At 55.2% G+C, this 19,530-nt stretch overlaps 1 protein-coding gene across 3 annotated transcripts; it reads right to left on the reverse strand.

The window, feature by feature from the left end:
* Positions 1–1,233: 1,233 nt before the first annotated feature.
* On the reverse strand, positions 1,234–19,464 carry LPIN3 (lipin 3). 3 transcript variants are annotated; one of them, XM_074843334.1, is made up of 20 exons: positions 19,425–19,464; positions 11,095–11,295; positions 10,658–10,753; positions 9,677–9,912; positions 9,346–9,453; positions 8,780–8,900; positions 8,181–8,610; positions 7,316–7,415; positions 7,032–7,195; positions 6,851–6,944; positions 6,594–6,663; positions 5,954–6,046; positions 5,424–5,479; positions 5,028–5,157; positions 4,639–4,787; positions 4,389–4,475; positions 3,140–3,292; positions 2,717–2,828; positions 2,516–2,619; positions 1,234–2,389 (listed from the first exon to the last, which is right to left on the reverse strand). In XM_074843334.1, the coding sequence occupies exons 2-20, from the start codon at positions 11,284–11,286 to the stop codon at positions 2,245–2,247; spliced, it is 2,640 nt and encodes an 879-aa protein (XP_074699435.1). In that variant the 5' UTR covers positions 11,287–11,295; positions 19,425–19,464; the 3' UTR covers positions 1,234–2,244. The 3 variants fall into 3 exon arrangements, with proteins under 3 accessions (XP_074699435.1, XP_074699433.1, XP_074699434.1); XM_074843332.1 differs by having other exon boundaries at positions 5,424–5,482; XM_074843333.1 differs by lacking the exon at positions 19,425–19,464 and adding an exon at positions 14,008–14,072 and having other exon boundaries at positions 5,424–5,482.
* Positions 19,465–19,530: the final 66 nt, after the last annotated feature.

The following is a 19,530-nucleotide window of genomic DNA, read 5'->3' on the forward strand; positions in this document are numbered from 1 at the left end:
CGTTGCAGCTCATGCACCCTTCCACACCGGCTAGCCTTCAGCTCCCACCCAGTGCCCATCACCCTCACCAGGGCACCCCTGCTCTTCTGCACCACAGTTCCCCTCCCTGCTCCCCTCCACCCCACAAAGGAGCAGCTCTGTGCTCTGACCAGCACAAAGCAGCAGCAACTCCCAGCAGAGATGCATCTGTGTACCTTTTCTCCTCTATTCCCTTCCACAAAAACTGGACAAGCTCCCTGGAACAGATGCTTCCATGCTGGGGAGGACCACAGGGATCACCAAGTCCAGTTGACTGCATCATGTTACCCTGATGCAGTAGAAGCTCTTTTCCCTGACAGAGGAGCACGGGCCATTAGCTGTACACGCAGGGAGAGGGGACCTGGCCTCCCCACCTTGCTTAGCCCCTGCTGCTGCTGCTGCCAAGACACTTCTCCAGCAGAGGAGCAACCTCCAGCTGCCTTTGGCCATCCTGCAAAACCTGCTCTTAGACAGCAAAACCTATTTTTTTTCTCCCAGCCCCTGGAAAGAGTCTCAAGCTAGTCCTTGGCACTTTGTGAGGGGCCGGGGGAGCCCTCGCCCCAGCCCACTCCCCATCCTCCCACATCAGGGAGAAAAAGGGCTGCAGCAACCAAAGAGAAAATTAAGCCAAGGGCCAGGCTCACCCCTTCCCAGGCCAGGGCTGTGTTAGAGAGCAGCTGAACAGCAACAGCTTCTTGCAGCACAGAGGGAGCTGGGACTGGCCATAACAAACCTAGGACAAGGAAGAAGTCTGACCTTCCAGAAAATGGTGCTATGTTTGGACTATTCCTGGCTCGTCACTTGAAGCTACAGAGATGTTGTATTTCAGTTCTCAGCTATTCATGTTTAAAAAGTGAAAGGAACTTTGTACAAAAGAGGGCATTTTAATTTTTTTTTTTTTTTTTTTTTTTTTTTGCTTGCAGAGAGGGAAGGAGATGGTGCCCGTGTGGTCGTCCTTGCACAGGCAGCTTTCCAAGGCAGTTGATAACTGATCCTGTTAAAAGGCTGTGTTTTATTGTTTTTAAAACCTTGTACATTTGTTCAGATTTTAAAAGCTGAAACAGTGTTTGTACTGGAAAGGAAAAAAAATAAAGTATTTCTTGCTGAGGTTTCCAGGATCAGAATGACGTGTGTGACTTTCAGACAAGCAGAGCTAGAGTTAAAGCATGGAGGCAGGCAGACGAGGAAGAGATGATTTACACTTGCACACAGCAGTCAGGGCAGAAGGCGGCGGATGCCAGACTGGAGGAAGGAGCATGCAGTGCTCCTGCCTGTTTTATTTTGTGTAGTTACAGCTGAGAGCTCCCAGCACAGGGCACAAGGCTGGCTGAGCACACAGCAGTGTTAGGAGAGCTGAGCTTTACTTGAATGCTCCAGCACAGGGGCACAGGAATAAGCTCCTGCCCTGACACAGGATTGTGGCAGGCTACTGGTACAGGAGTGATTCACCCCCATACACACACACACAAAACCAGGCTTTGCTTCCTGTGTTAAATCAATTTTGCAACATTACCTGAAGTTAGTGGGGAAAAAAAAAAAAATCAGAATTAAAAAAAAAGTCCTTTTTTAGTGCAACTGCTCCACAGGCTGAGGAAGCTGTAGGTCCTGCCTCCATCTCCACCAAAACCAGAGCCCCTTGGCAGGGCACTTCAGCAGGATAAACCCAACCATGTTTGTAAATGGATATGGAACCTGGCTCCCACTTCCATGCGCAGGGCTACAGCAGACAAGAGGCAGCCTTTTATCAATTATTAAGGCACTATTTATTAATTATTCCTATTACTGAAGAACACTCAAAACCCCAACAGCTTCCATCCACTTTAACAAGTTGTTAAGCCATAGGACAGCTTCACTCCATCAGCTACCAAACTGCAGGTAGCTGGACTGTCTGGGAACACTGGTCATACTGGAGGTAGCAATAGCTATGCCAGAGGCTCATCATAAATACAGTGACCCACTGCCACCTTTAAAAAAGAGCCAGGCTTTCAAGGTGTTAAGAACATTAAGAAGAGACCCAGCTTACAGGAATTTTAGTTTAGTAAACGGAGTTTTTGTAGACCCACTTTGGCCCTCGGAGAAGGGGTGTTTCTAGTGCAGAACATGACCCGTATTAGAAGTGCAAAATGCCCGAGCAGCAAACAGGGAGGAGGAGATGCATCTAGAGCATCCAGTCCTGGCAGAGAATGCACAGGAGAGCTCTGGGTCAGGTCTTTACAAGTAATGGGGTCAGGAGAAGGCATCCAAGTCAACAGCAGGCAGTGGAGGTCTCCAGTAGGCAAAGTGGCTGTACTCTGGACACACCAGAGCGATGCTCCCACTCTGTCCCAGAGGAGGGAAGATCAACTCCACCAGCTCTGACAGCCGCTCATACCTATGTGGGTAAGAAAGAAGTTGCATTGGGGTCACTGGGGTTTTGTTTGCTTTTCTACCCCATGAGACGCTTCTTGGTTAATGCTAGGTTAACCCAAAGGTGCTGAGGAACAAGCACATCACTTACGTTGACTTGTGGTTCTTCGTGAGCTCCTGGATCAGCTCTCCCTTGGGGTTGACCGTGAATATGCGGCTCTCTGGCAGGCCCACTTGCTTGTAAGCATAGACATCCTGCCCAAGGAAGACCAGCAAGGCATGAGCTGCAGGAAGGCACCACCACCACTCCAGCCTGAGCCCTTCCTCCCTCCTCCCCAGGACACCCACTCACACTGGCTCTGTTCCCGAAGGCTGCATAGAAGGGCAGCTTCATGGCAAACAGGTTTTGGATGTCCATCAAGCAGGCTATCTTGAACACCTCTGGCTTCTTCTCAATCACCTCCCTGCAGCACAAGACACAGGCACAGAGCAGAGGTCAGAGTGGCATCAGCTGGCCAGGACTGTGGGCAGCCAGGCTGTGTGGGGCTCAGAGAAGTGATTTGAAGGGCACTTGTGCATCCGGAGCTTCATCATGAAGCTCCAGGGAGGGCAGGCAGGCAGTTCCTCTGCTGCCTCCCACAAAAGCCATCCTGCACCAAGGAGGCCAGAAGCAGTTTCAGGTTGTGGCGTCCCTCAGCATTGAGCTGGGGAAGGGGGGTGCTGTCCCCAGGGACAAAGGAGGCGCAGGGCTGGGGAGGAGGAGAGGACACAGTACCTGTGGAAGGCAGAGAAGAGACTGCTGGGGGCGAGCAGGATGGGGCCCTTGGGGAGGGCACAGCCTTGCTCGTTGACCCATTTGAGGTAGCCTTTGGTGATGTGTGCCATGCCGATTGCCCTGGCTGAGCAGTAGAGGAACCTGTAGCCATTCCTAGAGAGAGCACAGGGAAGCCCTCTGAGCTGTGCCCTGGACAAGGCATCCTCCCACTCCTGCTCTGAGGTGGAGGAGGAAGAAGAGGGAGGGTGAGGCTGAATACCTGGCTTAAGCCCAAACCCTGTTCACCCCTTCAGCAAGCAAGGTGGCTTCACAAACAGCGTGACTCTCTCACCCTGAGACTCAGGCTAAAATGTATCCCCATCTGCCCCACTGCTGGGAAGCAGCACTGGAGGGGGACACTCTCTCACCCTCCAGGCCTGCCCAGCAGCTGCACGCCCATCCCAGTTGCAAAGCACCCTTCGCTGCTTGGTACCCGCGCACCCAGACGGGACCCCCAGGCCAGCACCTTTATGACACTGGGCTGGCTGCCTGCGGCTTGCAGGGAGCTGGACACAGCCTCTGCAGACCCCCAGGCAGCCAGCACGGCTGGACGGGCAGCTCGGGCATCGAAGGTGGCAGGAGGCAGCCGAGGTGTCAGCGAGGGCAGCCCCAGCCCTGCACCCGCAGCCCCCCGGGGAGTGGGAGCCCCCTGGGGCTGGGACAAGCCATCCGCGGGCCCACAGTGCCTCTTAGTGGCCACAGGTGCCAGGGACGGAGCTGAAGGCCGGGCTCCAGGGGGACCCACTGCCAGCTGCCGCCGGGTGCGGGGACAGCATCGCACCCCGAGGGTATGGGAAGCTGTAGTTGGGTGCCCAGAGAGGCACCCGGCACCCAAATTCTGGGTGGTCCCCTGCGCCACTGCTGCACAGCAACCCAAAGGCGTTCGGCTGTGCCTGTGGCCTCTCAGGTGTGACCCTGTGTGATCTCATCCCGTTAGGTGCTCAGCTACATCTCCCCAGCAAAGCCTCCACTGACACACACTCCTCCCAGGGAAGGCAATGCCAGCATCTTCTCCCAGTGCCCAGGGGAAGCCCCCTGCTTTCACCCCCCCAGTGTCATCCAGACAGCACAGCAAGCATCAACCATCACTGACAGCAGAAAGTCAGGCTGTTTTGGCCAGCACCAGCGAGTAAGGAGCCCTGACTGACTTCCACTCAGTCTCTCCATCATCTTCCCACTTCCCCTTGGCCTCAGTTGATCCGGTACCTACAGGTGGATTTTGTGGAAGAGTTTAGCAATCCCATGATGAGTCCAGTCTTTTCCCAGATGTGGCAAGATATGCCCAAGTGCATCGGACCTAGAAGGAAAGGAGACCAGGTGAGACTGATCCAACATGGTGGGTATCCACCCCTGCCATGATGGGGTTTGTGGTCCCTCCTGGCTGCTTACACGAGCCTTGAAAGGACACTTTCCCCTAAGGTGGGGGTGCAGGGATGTGGGGTGGGAGAAAGGCCCTTTACTTGGTGATGGTGCCGTCAATGTCCGAGATCACCACCTTGTCGTCCCAGTTCCACAGGTAGATGGTGGCCTCACAGCGGCACGTGCCCTGGTACTGAGTTGTCACACTGAACGCCACCTCGTTGGGGCCATCCTGCAGATTCAGCCTTCCCTGTGGCAGAGGGGAACAAAAGTGTTACACTAGCACTAATTCAGACCAGTCCAAGGCTTGCCAGAGGCCAGACTGCTACCTGGCCAGACCAGAGACTCCACCACAGGGTGGCCACTCAGAGCAAAATACTTGGATGCCCTATAAAAACATGAGGTCAGGAGTAGAAAAATCCCTGTTTCAGGGTTGTCTCAGCCCTACACACACAAGGAGGCAGTGAAGGAGGAGGAGTAAAGTACATACAATTTGTTCGGAGGAGAGCCGCAGGGATTTCTTGTAGGTTGGCAGGGATTTCTGTGCAGGGGCACCCATTGCCAACGTGTCCCCGGGGTGCAGGGCGTCATCATCACTGGATGACCCCTCTTCCTCCTGCCTATACAGAGAAGGGCAGAGCATGTTGGCTTTACTCTGCAGACCACAGATTTCCACATGAGCACCAGGGCAGATCTGAAGGGGACCCAGGACAACCCACCCACCAGGAAGCAGCCATGGAGAAGCTTGGCTGGGTCAGCCAGAGCCTCAACAGAGCTTTCTGCCCTCATACATTAGGTAGACTTGGGAATAACTGGTCATTTAGAAGGAGAAGAGATCAGGAGCATGTACAGATTCCTAAAGGCAACCTGGGGGGGAGGTACTCACCTCTGCTGAGCAGAGTCAGGCTGCAGCATCCCCACATTGGCTTTCCCTGGCCTTTGCTGCTGCAGGCAGAGAGTGGTGTTATTAGCATCTCAGTGACAAGGGCAGGAGCAGAGGCTGCTTTGCTTTACTGCCACTTGTAGCAGCAATACCGGAAAAGAGGTGGCAACGCATCCCCCGCCTTCATGAGGACACTGCCCCATGGAAGGGGAACCACAAGCTGGTGCTGTGGCAGGGTAGGGAGACCAGCAAGCACACGTGGTGCCTGGGCTGTGGCATGAGGGGCACGTGGCAAGAGGTCTCACCATTACAATGTCCATGTTACCAAGCACTGTTCTGCTGCTCAGGCATTAACAGACCCAAGGGGACAGCAGCAACCTTCAGAAGTCACCTTGCCAACAGGTCCCTCTGGCTGTCCTCATCCTCAGGCCACCCCCAGAACCCTGCTGCTCTTCTACCCCCACCCTGCCAGCCACCAGAATGGCACCTGTCCCCTGGGGACACGGTTGTCACAGCCACTGCTGCAAACACACCTCCTCTGCCGGGAATTCTCTCCTCCTCCAGGAGAACCACCACCTTCTGCCTTTCTTGGGCATCTTCTCCTTCACCAGTTGGTCGATGGTGCTCTGTGAACATGGTAGAATGCGGGATGAAGTCAGTCCTCAGCCCAGGGAGGCTCAGCTGCCAACAGGCTAAGGAGACCCTTGTCCAAGTTGCCTTTGCAAAATTATTCACAGGATAAGATGTGGGACCCCTGCCACATTGTGAGCTGAGATGGTTTTGCGGTGAAGGGTACAATGACTTGTTCCCTTCACTCAGCTTAGAGGCGGTGGGGGGGTGGGAATCTGAATGCCTCATGCAGACCAAATCCTCCAGACTGCCAGGGTCCCTGGCTCTGGCCAGCCTTGCACAGATACAACCATCAGAACAGGAGATTTTTTGACAAGGAAATCTCTACTCTCCAGGTATCAGTGGTACCCAGGTATCAAAAAGCCACCCTGAGGTCCTTTCTGGGGAAAGAACAGACCTCAGGGTTTTTGGGCTGGAGTGATGTTCAGCTCTGCACCAGGCAGCCTGCAAGGCCCCAGATGGGCAGCTTGGCCTCTTGCAGCCCCACTGCCCTCTTCAAGCCCTGCTGAGAAGCATGGCCAGTAAGTGTGTTGTGCCACTGACCTCAGGAATGTTCCTCTGGAAAGCCTGCAGGGACAGGATCATGGGAGCAGCCACTGCCCAGTTGTAATACCTGAAAGAAGCAAGAGGGATGGGAACATCACCATCCTGCAGCATGGCCAGAAGGTCCCCTCCCACAACTACTGTGGTATAATCATTGTCTGGGATGGAGTCACACTCCTACAGGAGTGTTTCTGTGGGGACAAAGGGGCCACAGTGGTCATCTTGGGATGAAGCAGCAGGAAGAGCAGGCCACTCACTTCTTGTTGATCAGTATCACCAGGTTTGGGTCATCAATAAGTCCTGGATTCTCAGCAAACTGCTGGTAGGAGACCATGTGCTCCATGAACTTTTCTGGTGGGATAGAGGTTGTGTCATGTCACTGGTATATATAATGGATTTTGGAAGAGCAGAATCCACCCCCCCTCCCCTCCCACCTACCACGAGAGATCTGCCTGCTGCCCCCCAGGCCTCCACACAGCGACAGGGCAATTGTGGGCATCAAATCAGAGTCTGAGGGACTGTCAGCGGGCAAGTCAGATGGCAGCTGGACACACAGAGGGTTGCTGGGGTCTGCAACAGGCTTTGAACTCTGCTCTGTGTCACTACCAGCAAGAGAAGAAACAATGGCAACATCAGGCAATAGCTTTATACATACCTCCATTCTTTGCTGCAAGAGAATTGCTCAAGAAGGTCTGAGCTTGGCCGGCTGGGGCAACCCATACCTCCTGGGGAAATAGAGAGCCACCTGCTCCTCATCCAGGTTGGAGAGGTCTTCCAGGTAAACGTCACTGGGACCCAAGTGAGAACTTCTTTTGATGGATCCTCAATGTACAGACAGAAAGGAGAGAGCTTAGCTGAATCACCTTTCCAACCATCTCAGCATCTATCAAGAAAGCTAACAGCATTTTCCTCTATCATATTTGCATATCATATAAAGAGGGCATCTATTTTCCTACTTAAAAAGATGCCTTAAATCAACAGAAGTACCTCAAGATACCTGAGCTGGCATGAGACCACTTGCCAAGAGGACACAAAGGACAGGCCAAAGTCTTGCCTATGTTCTGCTATGACAATCTGAAGGTGCCATTTGAAGTTAGAACCATGCAGGACAATGCTTTGTGATCTCCCTCTTTGTACAGTGGGGAATCCTAAGCATCTCTTCTTCAGGGAGACAATTTTGTTCTGAATTTATGCTGACGGGAGGAGTAAGGTTGGTTAGGACAGGTAACAACATAAAAGTCCATAAATACACTGTCAGGGGAGACATATGCATGCTTTGCTCTGTGTGATTTTTTTCCACCTGACTTGTCATGCTTGGGATGAAGACACAAGTCAGGCCAGGTGTTGCCAAGCACTTCAAGTTAAGGTATGGTCTACACTGCTGAGAAGTCTTCTAAGCATGCAAAAGCAGGGACATCCAAGGATGGACTTCAGGAAACATAAGGCAAGAAAGCCTTCCTGGGGACCTGGGTGGTCACTGAAAGGAGGGAAACCTGAGAAATGTCTCTTCAAAACAACGGAGCTGTCCAAGTCAGACACATCTGCAGGCTCAAAGGCCGCTTCCAGCAGCACCAGTCACCCACTCACCTTGTCTCCTCTGGCTTTCCAGCTGGGGCTTGGGGCCCTCCAAGCCCACATGCCTTGGAGCAGCATCTCCCTCAAAGGGCTCCACATCTGGCTGAACCTCTGGTACAACACTCCAGCCTCTCTCCTGTTTCTCTTGCAAGGCTAAGGAGACCTCCAACAAGCTCTCTGCCCCCAGAGCACTAGGGACGTCCTTCAGCCTCGGTAGGCTGTTCTCACCCTGGGGTGTGGGTGTTGGCTCAACAACAGACACAGCGGAGGAACAAGATACACTCTGAGGTCCTGCTGGGCTTGGACCTTCTCCCAGACCTTTAGAGGTGGTAACAAGATGAGTTGCCTCATCCACTGGGACTGGTGTCACAGAGACAGTGGTTGCTGCAGTAGTAATGGTCTTTGTGGACTTGGCTAGTTCAACTCGTTCCAATTTATTCACCTCAAGAAAGCAGAACAACAGGTTTGAGGATGGGAAGTTGCCCATAGCATCAGGCAGAAGAGAACAACTCCTCTGAGGCTGCCTGGCCACAGCTGCCCCTACTTTCTGCAGACCTTTCAGACATCCCTCTCCCACCAGCTGCTAGAGGAGAACAAGAGCAGGGACTCACCTGAGGGAGCCTTCCCCAGCTCCACTGCATGTGGGATTCGGCCCCTAGAGCAAAACTCTCCTGCGGTCTGATCTCCAGCTCAGAGTCACTTTTGGGAGAAGATGGATGGCCCAGGGTGGGGCTACAAGAAGAGAAAGGAATGCAGACCTCATCTACCCTATATCCCTATGCTTTCCTATTACTGCAAGAACATTTAAGGCTAAGAACCCTGTAAGGTTGGTTTCCCATAGAGTCAGTTCTGGCCCATAAGACTATCACTTACAAATGAGCAAGTCCTATGGGAAGCTGAGGCCCAAGGAAGCAAAGTGCTATGCCACCACCTATCCAGAGGCAGCTCAGCAGCTGAGGCAGGAGAGCCCTGCACACTCAGGCTTCTTGCATCTGTGACCACAGCCAGAAATGTCCCTCACAGGCTCCGAGATTTCCTCCAGCAACACTACATCAGGCCAGGACAATCCTCCTCTCCCGACACCCCCAAATCCCTTTTCCTTACCACCTTCCCAGCCACAAGGCACATCCCCTGCTCTCAGCAAAGCTGAGCAGATCACCTTGGCTCTGCCTGTTACCTGTCCACAGAGGCCAGCTCCCCATCAGAGTAAGGGTGCATCTCTGGGGACTGCAACAACTCAGTTTCTTCTTCAGGGAGATCAGTGAAGGAGAAATACACTGAATCACTGCAAAGGAGGAAAGAGGTCAGTTATGCCACTCTCAAGCACCAGCCTCCTCACCTAGAAAGCTGCCGATACTCAACTTCACCATTTCCACTGGCTTTCTACTCTACAGGAGGCTGGGGCCCAACTCAAAACACTATCTCCATTTTTCAGTGCTGCTGGGCATCACCAAGCAGACCTACAGCCTTGACTCACTGCATCACCCTGCCCAGACCAAACAGCTCACCTGGGGGCTGGAAGCTTGCACGGCTCCTCCACAGACATCTCACTTTTGGTCTCCTCGCAGCCTTCTAACTCGGAGTCCGACACCTCCTTACGCTTGGGCTTCCTCCTGCGTCTCCTTCTCTTGCGTGGGGTTGCTTCAGCACTGGAGGCCTCCTGCCCGTGAGAGGGCTGAGCAACATTCTGCAGGCTCTCCTCCCTGGGGATGGGGGATGTGCAGAGGCAAGAGGGGATGCTGCCCTACAACAGGGATGGGAAGTGCCCATCAGCTCCAGCACCCTCCTTTCCAGCCTGGCAGCTCATGGCTCTCATCTATGCAACGTACACCACCAGGCCCTCAACGTGGGGGTGGTTTTGTGGCTAGGCCCAAAGGAAAGGTTTTGTTCATACAACATGTGAATAAGAAAAGAAGCAGGGCTATCCAGCCACAAGCTAGAGACATCTTTAACGCAGTCAAGGAGAGGCAGGCAGGAGATGGCACCATGAGACCAGAATTACAAAGGCTGCAGACTGGATTCGGATCTAGAGCCCTCTCCCTGCTCTCAAACCCAGCAGCAACCACAAGTCAGCCTGGGAGAGAGCTGCCAAGATTTCTGGAAGCCACAACTAGTCCCATCCTGCTTCCCAGTAGAGCGGGCAGCCTGCCACAGCATCTGGCTCACTCTCATCCCTGTCACAAGGTTCCCCCAAGAGGCCAAGCTCCGAGATATCTGCCTAGCTGGCCAGCAGCCATGCCCATTGATGGAGGCCAGTCTGGGATGCAGATATTTGGTCTAATGCTTCCTCAGGGTGCTCCAATACTCAGATCCTCCACACTGGTTGCAAGATCCTTCAAGTGGGAACCTTTCTGGACACATAAAACATCAGAGGGAATAATGGAGTCACCCTGGGGAAGAAGGCCAGTCCAAACCTGATCCTTCCACCTCAAGTCTGCACTTCCAAGCAGTCACAGGACCAAGACCAACAGTACTTCTTCATCACCAACCTCATTCTCCTCTGACTCCTGGACAAAGAAGGCCTCTCCATTGTCACCCAGCTTCATGTGCAGGTCCACAGGCTCCCCATTGATTTCAATGTCCACCTGGCAAGGGGCAGAAGAAGCCTGTCCATCTGAACTCACTCACTCATCAGCATACTGCAAGGCACTTCCCCAGGGATGGAACAGGTTGGGGTTGCTCAGAGGGCTGACAGCCACCCCACCTTTGAGGCAAGGGACCCCTCCCAATTTTCCTAGGAAGCGCAGTCTTCTTTGGAAGAGTATGGGTTTCATTCAGGGGCATCCCTCAAAAATTTGGCAAGTACCCCTTTCAGCAGGGCTCCCAGTCCCTCAAACAAAGTTTTTCCATAAGCTGTAGGTTATGGAAGTTCCTAGGTCTGGAGACACCAGAAAGGAAGCATAGTCCCAGGGCAGGCACCACTTACCACCTTCTCCTTGGAGCGCAGCACACCCAGCTTACCAAAGCGCACATGAAATGGGGAGCACTGGAAGGAGTTATCGGGCTGCCTCACCACGACCACATCGATGCAGCCCGTCAGGGTGGCAGGGTTCAGACCCCGGTACAGCTCCTTCACCGTGACAAAGACTGTCTCAGCAAGCTGCCCCACGTAGTTCATTGTTTGAGACTGCAAGTGAGAAACAGGAATAAACTCAGGTGGGGGAAGAGAGCTCCAGCAGCTAAACACAATGTGAGTTTAGGAGAATTATTTCACAGCTGCAAACACAGCCCCATCATGGGGACAACTAAGCTTCTAGGGAAACTGAGGCAAACACACGAAGGGCCTTGATGAAGATGAGCCAGGTCCTCTGTGAGCACCAGAAAACAGGACAGAAGCCAGAGCACTAGTTATTGCATCCAGCTTGGAGGAAAGACCTTTGCCATTGAGATGCACCATCACTTTTGCCCCTTGGGAGGGCAAATACTACCTCACAACAACACCTTGCAATCAAGCTGTCAACATCCCATTCAATCAAGAATTTAATTGACAGGAGACCTCCTGCCCTGCACTGTCCTTAAAAAAAGTGGAAAGGCCAAGGAGCTGCTGCATACACCATGTGCTCACGTTGAACGGAATCCAAACCTAACATTTTCCACTTGGAGAGGAAGGCATCCCACCTAGGCATTGCCAAATCAGCCAGACATGGCCCTTGTTAAAGCCAGAACTCCCTGGTCTCCACGCCTTGGCCTCTGCTGCCGTCATCCATCTTCCCAGGGAATCCCAGCACAGGGGCTGTGCTGCCCGGAGGACACCCGGACAGCTCTGCAATGCCGTTTTCACAAGGCACTGCTGCACTATGAGGTTGCAGAGCTCCTGGTTTTCATTAGCAAGAAGGAAAGCCGTGCCTGCTTCCTGCTCATCCTCTCGCCCGCTCACGTCCTCCAGCTGCTCGCTCCCCAGGTGGGGACAACTCCCCTCCGCTGTGCTGGAGGAGAGGCACGGCTGCAAAGGCAGAGATTTGCGTGGTCCATGCTGGGGTTCGCAGCACAGCCGTGCCTCCAGCCCCACGGGGTGGCACGCGGGCTCCAAACGGTTCTCAGGCAGCCCCCCTTCCTGCAGCCCACCACGGGCACTGCCTCCTGGTCAACACATTGAAATTCCTGGAGTATTTTCTTGCAGATCTCTGTTGGGTTGCTGTGTGGTGGTCCCAGTCCCTGGACCAGAGGAGCCCCTTGCTCCATGTGCTCAGCACTCGGTGTCAGCAGCACAGCAGCATCAGCAGGACAACGGTCTTGGTGTCAGCACATCACACCAGAGGCTGAGCCCGGCTTCCCCAGCTGTGAGCTCTGCACCCCACCTTGCCCCAAGGAGAGGACAAGGACACAGGATGACCACTTCAGAATGGCCATGGATGAACTAAAGGAAACCTCTTGTGCCAGCAGCACCATCAGCCGATGGCACGGTGTCCCCAGGGGCTCTCAGGACAGCCCCCAGCACACACCCAACCCAAGGGGTGGCTGGTCAGAGTTGGTTCCTTACCCAAAGGGACGAGGACAAGCAGGTGCCACCCGATGAGCCCTCTGCCCCCGCAGGCACCCAGCCTCTTCGATCCGTTTTGCTCAGCCCCATCCCGTTCCCAGACATCCCTCCTGGAAGGCGGTCTGCATGGGGAGACACCGTCCCCACTCCATGTCCTGTCCCCCCACCTCTCCCTGACAGCCAGGAACAAGCCCAAAGTCCAGATCCTCCCTGGGAGGGGGATGGCAGGGAAGCGCTAGCCGGCTCCCGAAGCTTCGGTGCCTCCATCAGCTCTGCTGCGAGCGGGGCCAGGGTCACGGGGCCACCCACCAACTTGCTGAGCCCAGCTTTCCTGGGCATCACTGCCATTGCAGGCAGCCCTCCAGCTGCCTTCCCTGCTGCGCTGCAGGGCCTGGCAGCAAACAGGAGAGAGCTCCTCACTGCAGAGGATGGGATTTTCAGAAAGGAGAAACAACCGGGCTGGCCCTGGTGCTCCCAGGGCAGCGCTGGGGAATTGAGACAGACCTGAAAAGTGCACAGGGAAAATCCTGGGCAGATAAACCTGCACAGCCCATGGGGTTTGGGAAGAGTCCCCAGAAACAGCCCCACACTGACTGGCACCTCCACAGTAAACACGAGGTGGAAGGGCTTATCACAGCGCTGCAGCCACCCAGGGAAACAGGCTGCTGAGCATCTCGTGCCAGGGTTACATCCCCTCTGCAGAGCCAGCGCTCCTCCCACGGGACAGCATGCCCCGTTGCCAAAACAGGCATCTGCCTGCACGCTGCTGGGGACCCACTCAGCCCCAAAGCTTGAGGCAGCGGGAGGAGGATGGCTCTGGGACAGTTTTCAGCTCAGGGAGTTTAACTCCCTGTGGGTTTCACCCAGGACAGCTGGAGACAGGGAGGGAACAGAGAGAAGAGGGTCAGACTTCTCACAGCTCTCAGCCCCACCGTGGGTGGAACAAGTCCATTAGGGAGATGAAGAGTAAACTACATTCTGAAGAGAAATTAATAAATTGACAGGGCAGGAGACAGGGTTTTCAAGCCACCCCAAGAACACCAAGCCATATTCAACAAATAAGCCCTACATAGGAATAGGGCATGCCCACCCCTCAACCCCAGAAACAGGAGGATCACAGCCCTTCACCATGTGTCTCTAGCAGACAGCAAAGGGGACAATCTTCCCCCGTGGAAGCAACGCAGCTCATACCCACCTCTCCAGCTAAAAAGCCTCACAAAATAAGCCAGATATTTTGCTAACAGCAGCCTGCTCTGCTCCTAGGTGGCAGCGAGCTGGGCCATCCCCAGCAGCACAGCCTTCCCACCCTGCACATCCACACGCCCCATCCATCACACTGCCCAGGACCTTCCCCTTTACCTGGGCAGCAGCTGAACCTCAGCACCTCCTCAACTTTGGGGCAACCAGCCCAGAAACCCCAGGAGCTGCTCTCTGCCAGCAGTAACACTCGGTCACCCTCAGCTCCTCCTCTCCCTACCGCTTCCTTCCTCTCACCTGAGCAAGGGGAGGGCCCGTCGCCCAAACAGCACCCAGTCCCCGGGCCGTGCCTCCCACTGCGCCTATGTGGGCTCCTGGGAGGCCGGTGGATCTGGGGGTGGATCTGAGGAGGCAGCTGACACCTGCACGGAGCAGCTGGGTCTCATTACAACCGGCTCGTTTGCTCCAGCAGCTGCATTGCACTGATGGAGACCCTTTCTCCCTCCTTCTTCACCATCCCACCAGGCCACTGCAGCCTGACCCACCAGGCAGGAATTTCCGAAAACAGTCCTTCTTTCATTTTTCAGATCAGATCTCCCCACGCTTAACCCTTCAGGGCACAAACTATTCAAAGCCCCAGCTCTCAGGACCCCAGGGGAGCCTGAACCCTCTGGAAAAGGAGCTCGCAGAGGCTGAATGCTCAGCTCTGGGAGAGATCTGCCCTTTAAAAGCTGCTTTGCAATGGCTGGAGAACATCCTCACGGAGTCGTGGCCGGGCTGAGGACAGTCCAGAGTGGGAAGTATCTTGCTAGGGAGCCTATGCCAGATGCTAATTTCTTCCTCCTCCATACGGCTATAGGGATTGCTATAGGGTCATATGGACTAGGGCCATGGAGGCTGGGTAGGGTGATAATTGCTGTGCTGCTCACTTAATACTCCTGGATGTAAGACTGGGTGCACCTTGGCCAGGTTTGGACTGGGAAGAATGTGGAAGGTGCTGGTGTGTGGTGTTTGTAGGGGGGAACAAGGCTTCACACACATCACTTGTGGAGCTGACATTGCTCCATAAGAGCAGGGACATGCCAAAGCTGGAGGGTGGCTGCTTAGGCCCTCTTTAGTCCCTGAGAAGGGTCCAAACCATTCAGGTTAGTCACAGCTGGTGGGCTGATCTGCAGAAATGCCACAGCTCATTCTCAGGCAAGCCCTGTTACCTCCCTGTGTCTCGGTTTGCTCAGCTGTGCCGTACTGGTAAGGTTGATGGCAGCAGGAGGCACGGAGATCCCCCCTGTGCCTGTGCAGCGCCGAGCACAGCCTAGACACGAGGTCCCAGACCCAATATGGGACCCTTCCTAAGGGCTGTGACAAACCAACTAAGGAAGGAAGCCTGTTTTCCAGCAGTTTAGTATTTCTGAGAGCTCTACCCCTCGGTGAAATTGGACTGAAAGCAGCTATTGTGGGTGGCCAGGCACGGCTGCGGTCCCTGAGGAAGGCGGCTGGCACCGGGCAGCACCGGCTGCTGACCCAGCGGGGCTCACAGGGAGCCTGGGGCGGGCAGCTGCCACCAAACCCCGCAGCCCACAGCCGGGTCACCAGGCACTCACGCCCAGCGGGGAAGGAGCCCACTGCAACCTCAGTCTAGACATCTCGGGATGTGACACCTCAAGTGCTTTGTCCTTGTCACGACATCTTAGACTAGTGCTCAGTGATGCCAGTGGAGTGGGTCTCACCCAGGGCAGTGGTTTACACCCTGCAAACCCTGGGGCTGGAACACAAGAGCAAGGATAAATCTGGGCTGCAGATGCCTGGTATCTGGTCAAAAATGCTGCAGAGGACATTTTAGCAGAGGACACTCTTTCTCCCTCAACCAGCTGAATGCATCCTCATGTGAGCACGGAGAAGGTAGGCAAAGCCAGCATGAGGACGTGGGCAGCTCAGCCTTGCCGTGGCTCTGATCCCCCATCCCCAGGACATAGGGGTGAGCACTTGGCGCTTGAGCACCCTGCAGATGTAGCTTCCCTCATCACTTCTCTCCAAGGCTCCTTGCTCAGCTGGTTTTCCCTGCTGGCCCTTACACCTGACTCCCAACACACCCGGCTTTGCTCATCCCCCAGCATCCCTGCAGCAGGTCCCTGGCTGTGCCATGGCTGCACTTGGTGATATCGGTACCTCCCTCTGTGCTACCCTGCAATCCAGCCCCGGGCTGTTTTACTTCCCTCTTCTTTCCTCCTTTCTCCTCCAAAAAGCTTAAAACACTTTTAATTGCCATGGTAATCTTTTGCAAAGCCATACAATTATTCCTGGTTCCTGACAGCTGCTTTTCATACCCCCTCTTGCTTCCCCATCCTTTTTTTTTTTTTTTTTTTGGAAGGTGAGCCCTGCAGATCCATCACTCCTAGGGCTTGCAATGCTGAACACCCCAATTTCTCTGTGCATCTTCCCCCCAGGAGCTGCTCCAACAGGGAGAGGTTTCTTCCCCCTTTTGGGAACTCCACAACCCGCAGATGTTTGCAATGAGCCTTTGCAAAACAAGATGACTTTTTTATTAGTCAACTGAGATGCAATATTTTCAGCTCCTCGCATTCCACAAAGCTCACACCCGCATCCATCTTGGTGGCTTTCATCCTGCATCCCTGTCGCTCCCCACCCATCTCGGATCGCAGCCTTCACCCTGCACGGGGCAGCGGCACGGTCGGCCGCACTCTGGCCCCTCGCCGCTGCCTTGCAGCCTGTGCCATGCCTCTGCCAGCCAGCAGTGCTGGAAACCACGATCCTGCCGTTTCCAGCGCCTCGCCAGAAAAACTCCATCCATCCACTTGGCAGTTGGGAGCACCCCAGGCACTCGCTGCCTGGGAGACTCCTAAATTTTACTCTGTCCCAGAACAACAAATCGTGTCTTCAGTTGCAGGGTGGGAAAGGGGACAAGCCCTGTCAAAGACGGGCTTGTTTTTCCCCCTTTGTATTTCAACAGCTGCTGCAGATGAGCCAGGCCACAGCCAATTCTTCGGCTGCCTCCAAGGTGGGGGTTGATGGGGGTTTTGCCTCCTCCCTTGGTCATCACATTATTTCTCTGCAATTTTCCCAGCTGCTTAAGCTCGTCTTTGAGCAGACCAGCAGTCCCTCAGGACACTTCTCCTTGGATCCCCCCCTTTGCTGCCTGCTTCTTCATGGGCCTGGGGTGAAACGTCTGGAAGGAGGACAGATGATCCAGCTGCAAGAGACTCGGGAAGCCGGCCGGCCTGCCTGCCTCTGTGCTGGCTGAGACCTGACACAGCTCAGCTCACCAGAGATGATGCAGAGGAGCAAGAAACTCTCCTGGACAGGAGGGGAACTGAGCTGACGGAAAAGGTCTGGCTTTGCCATGCAGACAAGCAAAGCTGGGGCTAGGACAGGAGCAATCCTTCCAGCCGCAGGGCTCACCGCGTAGCTGGGGACACCAGTACTGTTTGACGGCTGGAAGCCCACCTTGCCAAGCCACTTCCTGCAGCACCCAAATCCTCTGCCCACCCCTGAGCCAAGGAGCTGCGTTCTCCTGTCCCCTTCCCACACTGGAAGGATGCTCTGGGACCTCGCTGCTCTAGGGCATGATTTCCTGACAGCCTGGCTCCTTTCTCCCTGGCTCTGCTCAGACCTTTAATTTCACCAGTATCCCCCTTACACTGGGGTTTCCTAAGAGGCTGGCAAAATCCAGGCAGCAGCCAGCCAGGCTGAGGCACAGCTGCAAAGATGCCTTTTCCCGAATGCTGTGCACTGCGCAGGATGCTGCAAGTACCAACTGTCAGGTGAGAGATGGCCAGAGCTGTTGAGTTTATTGGGCTGGGCAACCCAGACGTGGAGCTGGCAGCTGTCAATCATCCAAGGTCCCTGTGCCAGGCAGGTCCCTGGAGCAGCTCCCTGTGCTGGCAGGGCTGCCACCCCTAACTGCCATCCCTCCACCATCACCCTCCAGGGAATCCCCGCCAGGGGCTGGCATGTGAAAGGGCTTCCCCATTATCAGGGCCCCTTCTCCCAGCAGAGAGAAGCAGCCTTTTAAGAGCAGGAAGAGCAAAGGGAAGGCTGGCAGAGCTCCCTGCCCCTCTCAGCTGGCCGGGAAAGGGCTCCCATTTCCTTCTCAGGATCAACAAAGAGCACCAGAGGCTTGTGAAAGGCGTGATTCAGCAAAAGAGGATGAGAGGAGAGGCAGAAACAGCAAGTCAGCACAGCTGGATGGGGTGAAAGTCCCATCCCGTGAAAGCCATGGGGAGCAAGGCTCAGGTGTCCTGCTCCCTCGGGGATGGGGGCAATTCCTGGAGGTCCAGCTGTTCCCAGGAACCCGGAATACAACAGCAAAACAGTGGTGGTGGTTGTTTTTTTTTTCTTTCCCATTCCCAGAACCATCAGGTCAGACTGGCCTGGCATGTGATGGAGTGGGTGGGAAAACCATTTTGCCTGAAGAGGAGGAAATGCCATCCTCGGTTGCCAATCACAAGCATTGAAAAAGCTGAATTACAGCCACAGGGCTGGTTGAAAACCATCCATTCTGGCTTATAAACATGCTCTGCTGATTTGGCTCCTAGTTTCTGACCTGTTAAAAGTTCACATTTCTTCCATAAACACAAAGGGTTCGAGATTACTTAAAAAGAAAAACCAGAAAGCTGCAATTCCCACACAGTCGCGTGGCTCCAAGAGAAGGTTTGCAGAGAAATCCAGCCACGCTCTGAAACCAGAAGAGCCGAGAACCCTGAGCACTAAACAGTCCTGAAAAATGAAGTCTCTGAATGCACTGAGAGCCCTTAACTTTTTTGTCCCAACTGCCGATAATTCAGCCAGGACCCAGGCTTTAAAGCCAACAACTTTAGATAAGCGACATCGTATTTACATCAACGTAACTGTGAGCAGAGTTACCGTCAGCTCTGAATCCAGGAAAAGCGGGATGACGTGCACATTTAGGCAGCTGGAAAATCTTTTATCTTTTGTCCAAAGCTGGTGTCTTGTTTCAAGACAATGTTTCCAAGCCACACTTTTTTAAAAAAATAGTTGGTGCTCTGTTCGATCCCCAACCTGCTCACAGCATGCTATTATCGAATGCTGCCAAAGCCCTTGGGGTGCAGCTTTTTGGCCACCCCAAGAGCCCCTCTCCAGCCCGGGGAGCGCAGCGGTGCCCACAGCCGCTGGGGCTGCAGCTGGACCCCCCCCGAGAGCCCCCGGCCCGCAGCAGCCTCCGTCCTGCACCGGGTGGCACAAACTCAGGCCCCGGGGGGCCAAAGGCCGGGAGCGGGAAGGGACAGGGCGCTCCCAGCCACCCCACCGCCCGGGCCAGGCTCCACCGGCGCAAGGCGGGGAGCTGCCCCCCGAGGAGCTGCCCGCGGCCGGGCGGGTTTGCCCTGGCGGCACCGCCTGTGCTCACGGCAGCCTGCACGGCCCCTCCCGCAGCCCCACGGGCGAGCCCAGCACGCCGGCAGCAGGGACACGGCCCCTCCGGACCCCGCCCAGGCGGGAGCCACCGGCCTCGCTGCGGGGTGGCAGCGGGGTCCCCGCACGCTCCTCGCGCCCCTCCCGCCCTCGGCGCGTTCCCGCCGCCGCCGCGCGCACCCGCCGCCAACCTGAGCCGCGCGCAAGCGCGCGCGCGCCGCCCCGGTCCGGCTCCGGTGACGTCACCCCCCCCCCGCCCCGCGTTCTCCCCGCCCGGCGATGGAGCCTGGCTAATGC

This window comes from Strix aluco, chromosome 17 (assembly GCF_031877795.1).
Source record: "Strix aluco isolate bStrAlu1 chromosome 17, bStrAlu1.hap1, whole genome shotgun sequence".
NCBI lineage: Eukaryota > Metazoa > Chordata > Aves > Strigiformes > Strigidae > Strix > Strix aluco.

Excerpts from the sequence above, each read along its gene's own strand:
- LPIN3 (XM_074843332.1), bottom strand. The coding sequence starts at position 11,286 with ATGAACTACGTGGGGCAGCTTGCTGAGACAGTCTTTGTCACGGTGAAG. Across the intron at positions 6,664-6,850 it reads GTGATACTGATCAACAAGAA|GTATTACAACTGGGCAGTGG; the intron begins GTGAGTGGCCTG and ends TGCTTCTTTCAG. Across the intron at positions 5,483-5,953 it reads GAGAATTCCCGGCAGAGGAG|CAGCAAAGGCCAGGGAAAGC; the intron begins GTGTGTTTGCAG and ends CTCTGCCTGCAG.